This window comes from Pseudorasbora parva, chromosome 5, assembly GCF_024679245.1.
Source record: "Pseudorasbora parva isolate DD20220531a chromosome 5, ASM2467924v1, whole genome shotgun sequence".
Lineage (NCBI taxonomy): Eukaryota > Metazoa > Chordata > Actinopteri > Cypriniformes > Gobionidae > Pseudorasbora > Pseudorasbora parva.
Genome location: NC_090176.1, coordinates 16252967 through 16266415, shown reverse-complemented (window position 1 = coordinate 16266415; position 13449 = coordinate 16252967). Strand labels below are relative to the sequence as shown.

General features: G+C 37.6%; 1 protein-coding gene across 3 annotated transcripts in view; it reads right to left on the bottom strand.

The window, feature by feature from the left end:
- Nucleotides 1–1942: 1942 nt before the first annotated feature.
- The window catches only part of akap11 (A kinase (PRKA) anchor protein 11), a 34924-nt gene continuing 23417 nt past the window's right edge, over nucleotides 1943–13449 (bottom strand). The window contains exons 9-12 of one of the 3 annotated variants that reach the window (XM_067443345.1): nucleotides 10457–10543; nucleotides 9067–9113; nucleotides 8511–8692; nucleotides 1943–7204 (exon numbers count right to left, since the gene is read on the bottom strand). In XM_067443345.1, the coding sequence (XP_067299446.1) occupies nucleotides 7037–7204; nucleotides 8511–8692; nucleotides 9067–9113; nucleotides 10457–10543 (484 nt within the window). In that variant the 3' untranslated portion in view covers nucleotides 1943–7036. The remainder of the gene's footprint in view (nucleotides 7205–8510; nucleotides 8693–9066; nucleotides 9114–10456; nucleotides 10544–13449) is intronic. The other 2 variants (XM_067443346.1, XM_067443347.1) reach the window with 2 other exon arrangements.

Genomic DNA, 13449 nt, shown 5'->3' with positions numbered 1-13449 from the left:
AAGCATTATCTAATTAGGTGCAGAGATGCGTTTATCCCTCCCCTCGGATTGACCCCCTGCCAATGGTATAAAGGATAAAACAATACAATTTTAAAAGAATGCCTGTTTTCCCATTCATGATTTGTAAAAAAATAAAAATGTGTAGGGTCGCTAATGACCCGAGGTGTGTAACACTAAGTATTTTTTTTCCTGCACAATATTAATTGAGTCTTTGATGACTGAATAAGTGCAATGTCTGATACACAATGACGAAGTGACATCTCACTCATAGTTATCTCAGGCCTAAAAAAAAAAAAAGATTAGAAAGTATCATCAGCAAAACTTGAAATGGCTTGATTCAACGCATTCAAATATTAGTGTCACTGTCACTTGGTGGATCTGGTGAAGAGGCTGTCCTATTTTGAGAATAGGTTTGAGATGGCATTCATGAGGCATATGCTGAATGTACTGGGAAATGAGACAGTGGGGATGGTATAAAACATCTGCTCAAATTAACACCTTCCAAGCTCCAAAAGGTAACAAAATATGCCTAAATGTATTCTTCTGTACTTGTTACTCTAATATCAGGAGTTTTATGAAAGTAAATTGATGCCATAAAGAATTGCATGCGCAGGGTAAAATTTGTGAAAGTAAACATAAGATTGCAAGTGTAAATTAAATTTGCATGCGCAGGATACGCTTTGTAAAAGTGTAAATCGTCTTTCAAGTGTAAGAAAAAATATTTCTAGCGTTTTTGTAACAGTTTTTTTTACACAAAGGTTGGTTTTACATGATCAATCAATTTTGCAGTTTCTGACTGTAGTTTTCACATGCACGTTCATGTTCACACGCGTGCAATGATTTTGGCCGAATTTTGGCAAAAGTGTTAGCACAGAATAATGGAAGTCAGAAGAATACAGATCATATTTATTTGCGTTAGCATGAAGCTGCAGTTTCACAATACATGAATTACACTTAAGAATAACAGTAAAATGCTGCAAATATTTTTTTTTACACTTGAAAGACGATTTACATCTTTACAAAACTTATCCTGCGCATGCAAATTTAAAGGTCCCGTTCTTTGTGTGTTTTCAAAGCTTTGATTATGTTTACAGTGTGCAATATAACATGAGTTCATGTTTCGCGTGTAAAAAAACACAGTATTTTTCACACAATTTACTTATCTGTACAGCGCTGTTTCCTGTCCTAAAAACGGCCTGATGATTTCCTTGTTCAATGCAGTCCCTCCTTCAGAAATACGTTACGAGTTCTGATTGGGCCAGCGCTTCCTGTGTTGTGATTGGACACCAGCTTAGCGCACTTTGCCCGGAAAGGTCCCGCCTCTTACCATAACGGGGAGATGCAAGCGCTGAATGCGCGCTCTTCTCCACATGGGAGAGCAACAAGACCACGAACCCTATTTTGCGTGTTCTAGTGACGTCATTACATCCCTGCACTTCCTGCTGTAGTCCAAACCGGCCGTTCGCTGTAGGCTTTGAAAGGGAACTTCTGATAAATAAAATATCTCGCTTGGCATTGAACTTTGAGCTTTATAATTTTACAGGTATTATTTATGCTCTAACAGCAACATTACACACGGGACTTTTAATTTACACTTGCAATCTTATGTACACTTTCACAGATCTTACCCTGCACATGCAATTCTTTATGGCATCAATTTATGTTACTTATATTATCATGACAGATAGAGATCCGTCTGCATTAGATATAGGTCCGGGTCACTAAAGACCCAAATATGTAATAATAAATGGTGAAACAACGAATTCTGTGATAGGCCCCTGAAGCTCAAAGAATTCTTTATCCGTGTTTCACTCCTTCTTGTGCATAGTGCACAACGCAATTTTTTTGTCACAAGCACACGGCAATGATGTCTGTACATGATAATCGAGAAAAATATGATTCCTCGTTACACGAGTCAAAAGTAAATAAGCACACATCAGGATTCAAATGAAAAAGCTTTATTACCCACAGCTTTTTACAGTGTACAGGTGTAGTGCATTAAGCTTTAAAGTGTAAACTACTCAGCAACTTCACTGGGGGGACAAGTAGTGTAATCACCAACGCAACTTATACTTACATAAATTATTAAATATCTTATTTGGCAAGATTATACAAATGGGCAGGAAGAAAATAGAGGAGTCAGTGTGTCATTTGCCCACCGATATACTATAAGACAGAATGGAGAAACACTGCACAAGTAACAAAATATTCATCTGTTTAGTATGGTGTGTACTCTTTCATTATACATGTAGCATTACTTAACAAAATAGCAATAGATCATTTGTGAAAGATAGGAATGTACACAAAAATAAGGTGAATAAGAACACAAGGGCAGAACATCTATAGCATTAATGTTTACAATTACTGCAAGAACACGGATGCATGTACAATCCCACTAATAATGAGGCAGCGCTGATGGTCATGACGTACTTGTGCCAACTTCTTTTCAAGCTTCAATGTTCATATACAGTATTAAACTTCTTTTGCCTCTCTCACGTTACAGTTCAAGTGATACTGCGATCATATGAAAATGTCTAACTCAGCAGTGTACGGCAGTTTTTTTGTTTTAACATTACATTTCAAAACGAATGTGAACAAATACTGTGTAAGTGCAGATCAAAACATATTTGGCAGCGCTCATGTTATAACAGCATGAATACAGAAATACATTTTTTCCTCATTTTTTTTTTATAGTATTGAGTGTTAGCATATATGGTGTCAGCCAGATTTAAACCATGCACATGATAATGAATCGCCATTGAAGAGCACATCATGCACACGTAAAGAGAAGTACATGAAGCATGGACTCAAAGCGCATCATGCGTGTTACAGGGCAAAGACGTGAAAGAAACCAGAAGATAAAATGATCTTTACAACTCTGATTGCCTGTATATTGTTTCTCTTACCATCAAATCACACTGTAGCCCGTATCTGGGCAAGACAAAATCTAAGAAGGATCATGTAAATAAAACTGAAAGGAACCGGCCAGAATTCTGTCATTATTTACTCGCCCACATTGTTTTTCCAAACAACGGACCCCCGCACATGACACACGGATAAAAGTATATTTATATCGTGACCACAAATGAAAGGCACAATATGTAATTTTCGCCACCAGAGGGCGCTTATTCAAAACAAAGGCGTATCTTGATGATGATTTTGCGGAAGTTGTTCACCTCTACAGTCGGTGGAAAAGAATCCGACGGGACTTGGGCAGAAATCATATTCATCGATGAGCTAATGTATTAAAGATTTATTAACGTTACTGTAGTGAGAATCTGGGTGGGGCTGAAAGCTGTTTGCGCAGAACAAGACAGCTGGAGCGAGTGCTATTGAGAGACAAGTGGCTGGAGAGCAGCCGAGCTTTTATTATACAGCAGACGAGCGCTTCCGCTTCTTTTGGTCACGGGGTAATGCCAAAATGCTTTATCATATTAGATAAAACACTAACGAGTGTGTTGAAAGTTATGCTACCCTGTGCATTTGCTGGGCGGAGACACTTGTAGCACCCCGCAGTGAGCTATATCAATATTAGGCATGGTAAAACAGACTAAGACAAAAAAGAATAAGACTTACTGTGTTGAGCTACTATATAACAATAATTCGTTTTCTGTTGATGAATGTATCTAAACAGTTGCTCACCTCTCTAATATAACACATAATATATTAAAGCGTCTTTGGTGTTTAACCGGAAATAGAGGGTAACACGGAAAGGATGTCATTGATGGGCGACGCACAACATGGTTCGTTTTAAACAGTCTTGGAATCAGTGTTGGGAGTAATTGGTTACTAAGTAATTAGTTACTGTAATTTAATTACTCTTCTCTTGAAAAAGCAAGGGATTACTCTTATTTTTTACTCTGTAACTTAATTACAGTTATATCTGATGTAATTGAACTAAATACTAAATTTAATTATACATAATACAATAGTGGAATTAACATCAACATTAAAATGCATGTTTTTATACATCCTTTATACATTTGTAATACTTTGGACAGTTAATATTATGCATTTGAATAAATTAAAAGCCGTTTCATGTCTAACCTTGAATTGCTTAACTCGAGTTTGATATCGGATTTAGAAAGTAATTAAAAGTAATAAGTAATAAGGAATTAAATACTTTTTGGAGAGAGTAATTTGTACAGTAATCTAATTAAATTCTTGAAGATGTAATTAGTAACTAGTAATCCGTTACTTTTTTAGAGGAACTTACCCAACACTGCTTGGAATCATTTAATAAAATGCAAGTACACAAGTCATTTTTCAAGTGTTTTTTGGATATTTTAATAAAAAAATCATACATATTGTGCCTTTAAGAATCTATTTTTCCGTTTTAGTAAATCGTGGCCACAGTGAACTAATTTGTTCCTCTGTTTGGAGTTTACTAAAAATAAGCAACAAATTTGTGGCCACAATTTAGTAAGTCAAGGGAACAAATTATTATATTGTGTGCATGGCTTAATAAAACCAAGTGTGCCGAACAAGTCCTGAAAAATGAAGCAAATACGTTTCAGGAGGCTGGATGCAGTATAGCTAATAAACCCACACTCTTTATGTAATCAAACTAAACAATCAAATTACACTTCAAATGATTTTGTTTCAGTCATTTTAAGTAGTTTTTATCTGATGCAAGTTCATGTGTTGTTGTTGTTTTATTAAAAAAATAAATGTGGTTTTAGTTAGTTATTTGATGCTATAAGAATAGGAGTGTGATGTCATGATTGACAGCTTCTGTAAGCGAAATAGTCACTGAGGCATCAACAGACTTTTTTGGGATCTTCGCGAGGAGATTGGAGCTTTAATTTCTACATTTCCATAAGTTTACTTCTCACCGATGTGTGAGCGGTCCTTGATAACGTGGCTCCACTTCACTAATGCGCAGATATTGGACATTGGTGGCTTCACTTTTCTACAACGGTAGAGAGTGAAGCTGCGTCCTCCATCTTTTTTTACACTCTATACTAAAAACTAAACAAATCCGTAAAACTGAGCCGGGCTGATGTATTAGTAAGTCATAGGAACAAATTGTTAATTTGTGGTCACAATATAAATTTTTTTTTTCCTGAATGTCATGTGCAGGGCTCCATATCATATCCATATGCTGTTTTATTTTTCAGTGGAACGCATAAATACATTTTTTGAAAAATCTCAATGTATCTCCTCTATACTATACAAGAGTTCAAATTGACCAAAAAACAAACAAACAAACTTGTGCACTATATTCCAAGATTTCTAAAGCCACATCTTTATTTTTCTTTACCATTATATCATATGTATATCATCCACTCTGCCAAAACTCATCTACAATTCATACATTCAAAAATGACCTTGTGATTGTGTAATAACTGAACATCATACACAATTATTTAAATCTTGGATGCAAATTTGGCCTATATAATTTAAAGTTTGATAAACAAATTGTATTTTAATCATTTTAATTTTAAGAATACTGCTCACAAGTCATATGGACTACTTGTTTTTCTTGCCCTTTTGCAGTCGTGGTCAATACAAATGTCTTTTTTAATGGAAATAGCGGCATTAAGTTTCCAAAATGTACGTGTTCCAGAAAAAAAAGAAGCAACATACAGAATTAGACTGACATGAGAACGTGTAGAAAATGACAAGGTTTCCTTTTAACCCAAAATTGCAGTGAAAATATTTTTCATACAGGACACTTGTCCCTTGAAGCTACACGTGCAAACACCTGCTAGCTGTTGGCGAACTGTTGTTTATGCATTGCTATAATACGGCGTTGTTTTTTTGAGGTCTAAACAAAGATATAGGGAAAGGCCTGTCTGACCGTTCCTCAGTAAAGTGCAATATTCGACGTAGTGCACACTAAAGGGCAGGCAGTGAGTAAGAAGGTCCACGTAGAAGACTGTAGCGGTGGTGACTAGCTCAGATTATACTCACTGCAGATGTGTCCTCATTTAGTAATGCACTGCCAGTGCGTCACAGTAACCTCCAATGAGTGGACGACGCCAGGAGGAAATTAGAGAAAAGTCCCCCGTAGAGAACGCTCAATAGTTTAAAAGCTTACTGTGGGTTTCCTCTTTTGGCAAAGGGGGTTTACATGTTTAGCAGCTTTTTGAAGTAGGCTTAAAAGTATAGTTGTGTTTTTCTGTAAGTTGGCAACACAAACCCCTCCACTTTTTAGTGATCTTTATGGGCGTTGGATCACGTGGAGTCTAATCGAAGCCTCTGCTGTAAACAATTCATTTCAATTTGAACTTCTAGAAAAGCATATTTACAGGTATACCGATTCATTTCAAACAATTGTGAATGTACATAGCTAAAGGATTTTTATCATCCAGAAATGAATTGAAAAATGTCTGAGTCACAACAGGGGAATGTAAAAGAGACTACATATTGATGGGTTCATTCAACAGCAACTATCTATAATGTCTAATTATCAACAGAACAATATTTTTAAACTGTAATGACTGGTAAGTGTTGCTGCCAAAAATGTGAAATATAATTAGGTAATTATTAGAATTACTTCTGGCTGTGTTCTTATACGAGTTATGTGTCATGAGAATACTTTCCAGTGACCTGGAGCGCTGCTGGAACGCATGGCTGGTCCCTTCAACAAGTGCAAACATCACCGTAAAGGAGAGGTATGGAGATGACATAAGCTTTCCTGCGGCCATGGGGATTCCTAACAAGAAATCAACTCATAAATCCCATCAGTCTTTTGAGTTGCGGCAGGGTGCGAAAGCAAACCTCAGTGATGGCGTGCCAAATGTGTGATATGCAATCTTATCTTAATAAAAGAATGTAAGCAACAATGAAAAGCAAGCAAAAAGGGACTCTCGGTCACGGCATGCAAAACACACTTGAACGAACGGCTCTTAAGATTACTTCAGTTGTTTCTATGGCGCCCCCTGGGTGGCCACTGGTGCACAAGCAATACACAACACAAACACATTCCACTGGGTATGCCTCTAGGTTTGGCAGATACATGGCAAATCACTGTAAAGTGACAGGAAACTTCATCTTTAACGGCTGACGGGTGTCAGTGTGTGATGATAATTTACGCTTGTTCTAGGAGCCACTGGAAGAGGTTCTTGTGTCCACGCCTCGTGTCGCAGGTCTCAGGCACTTCCTCGGTGCGACACTCTTCGAAGTATCTCAGCAGAGCCTGCAGGAGGTCGGCGACCCGGAACTCCCTCTCCCTCAGCCTCTGCGCCACGGCCGGCAGCTGGAGCCAAGGAAAAACACTCATCAAATCAAGCTAAACTTTTGGACTGAAATCATCCTGATAGATACTGATGGAGTTGGGTGATGGAGATAAAACATGAACTTTAAGCCTTGTTAAGTGACAGCTGACTGGCTTTAAGGCTTTTTAACGATACTCTGGATTTTTAATTGTGAATATATTTATTCAACAATTTGCATTATTACTCAAAAAAGCCCCTGTGTGGAACGTTACATATACATGTGACCCTAGACCACAAAACCATAAAAATATATATATGCATATTACTACTATTATTAATAGTAATATGCATTGCTTAGGACTTCATTTGGAGAAGATTAAAGGCGTTTTCCTAATGTTTCGATTTGTTTGCAGCTTCAGATTCCAGATTTTCAAATAGTTGTGTCTAGGCACAATATTGTCCTATCCTAACAAATCACACATCAATGGGAATCGTATTTATTCAGATGATGTATAAATTCATATACAAATACATACATACACATGCATACATGTATATACATGTATATATGTATATATACACATATAAATGTATACTTTTATTCAGCAAAGAAGCATTACATTTATCTATAAGACTTCCATTTCCGATTTATCAAACAATGTGAAAAAATGTGTATCAGTTTCTGCAAAAAATATTAAGTAAATCATCATATCAGAATGATCTTTGAAGGATCATGTGACACTAAAGACTGGAGTAATGATGCTGAAAATACAGCTTTGACAATCCAGGAAGAAATTAAATTTTGAAATACATACTAAAATATATGTAATAGATTATTTATTTTTAGATTATATATACTTTTTTTTTTTTTTTACCGACCCCAAACTATAGCAGTATACTGTATCATTATTAAACAAGAGATGATGTTAAAAATCTATTAATTCTATATTTATGTAATCATACTCTTAAGAGAATTAAATTTCGATTTAGTTAAATTTAGAATCTTGTTTAATAATGTTACAGTATACCTCTATATTTTGGGGTCGTTAAAAAATAGTAAAAAAATAAATAATTTAGACTTAATTTTATATCACCAAGAAAATTACTGCAAATATATAGTGATAGTAATATAAAAAAAAACATTTCTAACTAGCCTGACACATAAACAGCAATCCGATCAATGTTTATCGTTCATGTACGTTCGGATTCATCAATTGGAATGAATAAATTCAGATTGAAACAAAAGCAAAAATAGCCAGTGTGGACAGCCAGTAATTAAGATTAAATTCCAATTAGACACAAAAATAATGGGATTTGACAGTGTGAACATAGCCTAAGAGTTCTCACCTGCTGGAGCTCCTGCCCCGAGAAATGGCTAAGCTGCATCAAAGACAGATCAGCAATAGAGGCGGCGATCCACTGGAGCACAGCCGTCAGCTGCGGGTCCATAGCCCCACCCAGGACATCGGTACTGACCACCAGCAGAGCTCTTTCTGCCTGCCCATGTTCCCTCTCCACACGCACCGCTCCTGCACATACAAAACACACACTCAGCTCAGCTCATACATAAACACAAAAACCATCACAGCAAACAGTCTACATCAGCAAACCAGTTTCCCACGCTCTCTCTGTTAACTAGGCCAGACACAGAACTCTACTTGAGCTCATCTGTTGACCCACACGGAGCCGGTCTGACAGTTAGACAACTAAGAAAGAGCATAAACAGTCTTGCGGCTTTGACCGGGGCGCACTGAAGGTGCTTGGCCAAGTAAGACCACTTTAAATGAGTGGCAGCAAAATAAGAGATTAAATTAGTTTAACAGTTGAGGTTTAACTTCAGACCACAGAATAAACAGTAGCTTTGGAGGAAAATACAAAGAAGAGAAATGTAGTTCTCATTTACCGCCTGAATCCTCTTTGGCCTCAGCTTCCTTGTCTTCAGCGCAGTCACTGTAAGGTGAAAATATTACAGGTGTAAGAGTCTTACTGACAGACTAAAGGGAACGACACCACAAACCACATGCAAAAGAGAGTGACAGAGCCTCCCAGCATTCCCAATCCTCATATAAACCAGCTCCAATACTGATTCAGCTGGAATTCATGCCACATTGATGACTTGTCCATGCTAAAAGATACTGATGCAATATTTTTTTAAAGATGTTTTTCTTGTTGCCTTCGACTGATTTGGAGTGGGGCATTATAGCTAAAAAACAATCACTCAATATTTTTCAGGCTTGCATACTGATATTTAAACAATCTGAGGAACCACCTTTTCTTCCTCTATTTTGCTAAACATTGCTTAATTTAATATTGGCAAATAAATCAGCAGTAATCATAAATATTTGTTGACCAGCTCTGATTTGGATTAGCATTTTCTCGCTCTTTTTTTAAAAAGGAAGTGTATGTAAGATTGTGGTCAAAAAATGTAAATGTGGCTCCACTGAGTGCAAGACAAATTCCCCTCGGGACAATAAATGTTCATTCAAAACTGGTACTGCAATCACTTTAAAATGATTCTAGAGCGGTGTATTCCCTCTCCCCCTCCCACTGACTTTGTAATTGGTCGATAGGTGGAGGGTGGAGCTTCAGGCCAAAACACAACATGACATCATCAACATCAGTTGAGGGCTGCAACAACAACTTTTAAATGACAATATCCTGGCCGGACTACTGTTGTCAGTAATATAAGTATTTAAAATTAACATGATTTCTTAATGTCTAGTGACATATCAGGGCCATTTAATGATTAATTGAAATACATTTCTTACATACAGTTCCTTAAACAGTAAAAGTAACAATCGTGATACAATTTCCTTTTCTGTTTGTTAATGCAGGGGGAAAAAATCCCCAGATATATTTTCTGTGTATGATGTAATGAATTATAAAGTGTTCTCTGCTAATTTTGAATGGGGCGAGTCATTTTGTACTCAAATGCACGTGTTTCACGTTGTGGACCTGAACTCTAATGAGAATTGGGGACTGGGACATCCTTTTTTCACTCAAACAGGAAGCATGCAGCAAGATAGCTCATTCTTTAGTAAATACATCACAAAACACTTATGAAGTCAATGACCCAACCCCATCACTTCCTACACCCACAATTCTACCAACACATACACAAAGATTCAGTTGACTAATTCCAGCCACGGGATGGAGAACAACAAAGGGAAGTTGTTTCTAATAGGCAATGTCAGACGCATTTTCAACGCTTGCTGATAAAAAAGTTGCATGACATCATGCAGTAATTAGAGCCGTACAAGCTGGCTATGCTACACCTCTTTCCATAGACCAACCTGTCTGATGGAGAGAAGGACAAATGTTCTTCATAAACCTCGCCTTCTAAACCAAGACTGCTCCAGCTACTGCTGTTTCCATTACTGCTGGGGGAGAGAAAAAGAAGAAATACTACAAAATCATTTCTACGCAACACTAGACAACCAACCAGGAGCTTTTTTTATATTTTTGATACTTTTTTTGATATTTATGTCGATAGTAATCTTTTATGCTTTTGAAAGGTTGGTTTTATTTTTTAATTCAGGAGAACCATAATTTCAACCAGACACCAGTTGCAGCCATAAGTTTCAAAATGTTCGATGCAAGATATAATAAAACACATTAGAACTAAGAGCTGAACGATTGATTCAGAAACACCCACTCAAGTCTTATTTTCAAATGACGAAGATTTGTCTATTAAAACTTTCACAAGTACGATCACAGCGAATATTCAAAATCTGTGTTCGCACTGACCCTGACCTAAAGATAGCAGTTGTCATGTATAGGTCTGTAACAGCTTCACAAATAAGCTTGTTTTCAATCACATAGGCCTGGTTTTACAGACACTTATTTACAGATATATGTGCCTTAGAAAAAAAAAACATTACAGGTGTGCATCTTGAGACAAAAAAAAAAAGTATTGCTTTTTTTAGATATGCTAGTGCAAGTTGTGTTCCGTTAAAACAGCTCAAACATGCATTGTATTCTAGGTAGGACTAGGCTTAAAGGGCTAGTTCTCCCAAAAATTAAAATTCTGTCATTAATTACGTACCCTAATGTCGTTTGACACCCGTAAGACCTCCGTTCATCTTCAGAACACAAATGAAGATATTTTGGTTCAAAGCTGATGGCTCAGAAAGGCCTCGAATGGCCACAATGCCATGTCACTTATATAGTGATGGCCGATTTCAAAACACTGCTTCGTAAAGCTTCGGAGCTTAATGAATCAGTGTATCGAATCAGCGGTTTGGATCGCCAAAGTCACGTGAATTCAGCAGTTTAGCGTTTAACGAATGATCCGAATCATGAATCGATACACTGATTCATTAGGCTCTGAGGCTTCCGGAAGCTGTTTTAAAATAGGCCATCACTATATAAGTCGTTATTTAGTTGTTTTTTCCGCACAAAAACTATTCTCGTCGCTTCATAAAATTATTGTAGAGCCACTGTAGTGAGATGAACTTTGTAACAACGTCTTAACCGCCATTTATGGAAAATGACAATGGTGTCAATAGAAGCCTTTCTGAGCCCTCTGATTACAACAAAAATATCTTCATTTGTGTTCTGAAGATAACAGAAGGTCTTACGTGTGTCGAACAACATTAGGGTGAGTCATTATTGACAGAATTTTCATTTTTGGATGAACTAACCTTTAAGCCTGTCTGTGAAACTGGGGAATAGTCTCAGTGTTATAGGTTACAATAATTCAAATGATCACAGAAGAACTGGGATGGGATTAAAGTATATGTAAGGGATAATGTACACCCAGCCGGTTGTTATCGCAGAATAAACCCCGACAGAGTGATCAGGACCCCGATGCGAAGCGGAGGGGTCTTGCATCACTCTGAAAGGGTTTATTCTGCGATAACAACCGGCTGGGTGTACATTTTCCCGCTTATTACACGGCTACTATTCTCAAATAAATAATTATTAGACACAAAATATTGTCTTGAGATTAAATATTTTATTAGTTCTTACGCAAAGCTTCCGCGAAGAAAAACAGTTCCAACCTGCTTTAAGCCTTTATCTATTGCTGCTAAATGTTGAAAATTAATGCTGAAAGGGTTAGTTCACCCAAAACTGAAACCAAGCCTATGATTTACTCACCCTCAAGTCATTATAGCTGTATATGACATTCTTCTTTCAGACAAATACAATCGGAGATATATTTAAAAAGTCCAGGCTAATGTTAATCCAAGCAGTAGCCTAGTTGTAGTTGTGTTTGAAGTCCATAAAAATGCAGCTGTCCGTCAAATAACGTGCTCCACACGACTCCGATGGGTTAATAGAGCCTTCTGATTCGAATCAATGCGTTTGTGTAAGAAAAATATCTATATTAAAAACATTATAAAGGAAACCTGCCTTGAAGTCTTCCATTGTAACTAGAGGATGGATACCCGACCCGAGCCCGACGGGTTCCGACGGTACCCGACGGGTCGGGCCAGGTTCGGACAGATATTTAGATATGACGTTCGGGTTCGGGTCGGGCTCGGTCACGTCAGCGCGATAAGGCATTGAACCTTTTAAATTTAAAACTGCTTATTATGCAAGTAGCCAATGGGCCTGTTTAACTTGATGCAATGGTTTGTTTTTGTGATTAAAATAAATGTAAAATATTACCCTAACATCCGTCTTCCTGCACGCGGAAATTTGTTTATGTCGCCGTGACAACAACGCGCAACACGTGCCTGCATATTGCCCGCGGCATCCTTGTCATTCCAGTGAGCGCAACTTCAGCGCTGCTGGCAGCAGGACAGCCTTGAAGCCGTCCACAGTTGATGCAATCCTTTTTCTGCATAAAACCTCGATTAGCCTAAACTTTGATGGATAGATTATGTAAATAGATCCCATGTTGCAGTTTAGGAACCATACAGTTTGAGAAAATTGGTAAGATGACTTTCATTTCAATAAGCATTTCAATTGTGTTACGTTAATGTTTTGTTCTGTTAGCTTGGGCCATTTTTAGCAGACCTTTGTTAATTTAATTTCAGTTGGCTATTTGATTGGGCTCTGTGTAACGTTTGATGCCCCGTGTGCGCGCTGATGCGCTCGCCTGTAAACATTTCAGAATGCCTTCCTTATGTTGCTTAATAAAAGCGGGCTTTCCACACAAACAAACGTACGTGTCATTAGTATATGAAGGGAAAAAATAGATTTTAACTGTCGGGCTCGGGTCGGGCTCGGACATAAATATTTTAATGCCTGTCGGGCTCGGGTCGGGTTCGGTTACTGCTCTGTCGGACGCGGGTCGGGCTCGGACAGAAAAATGCGGCCCGATCCGCACTCAAATTGT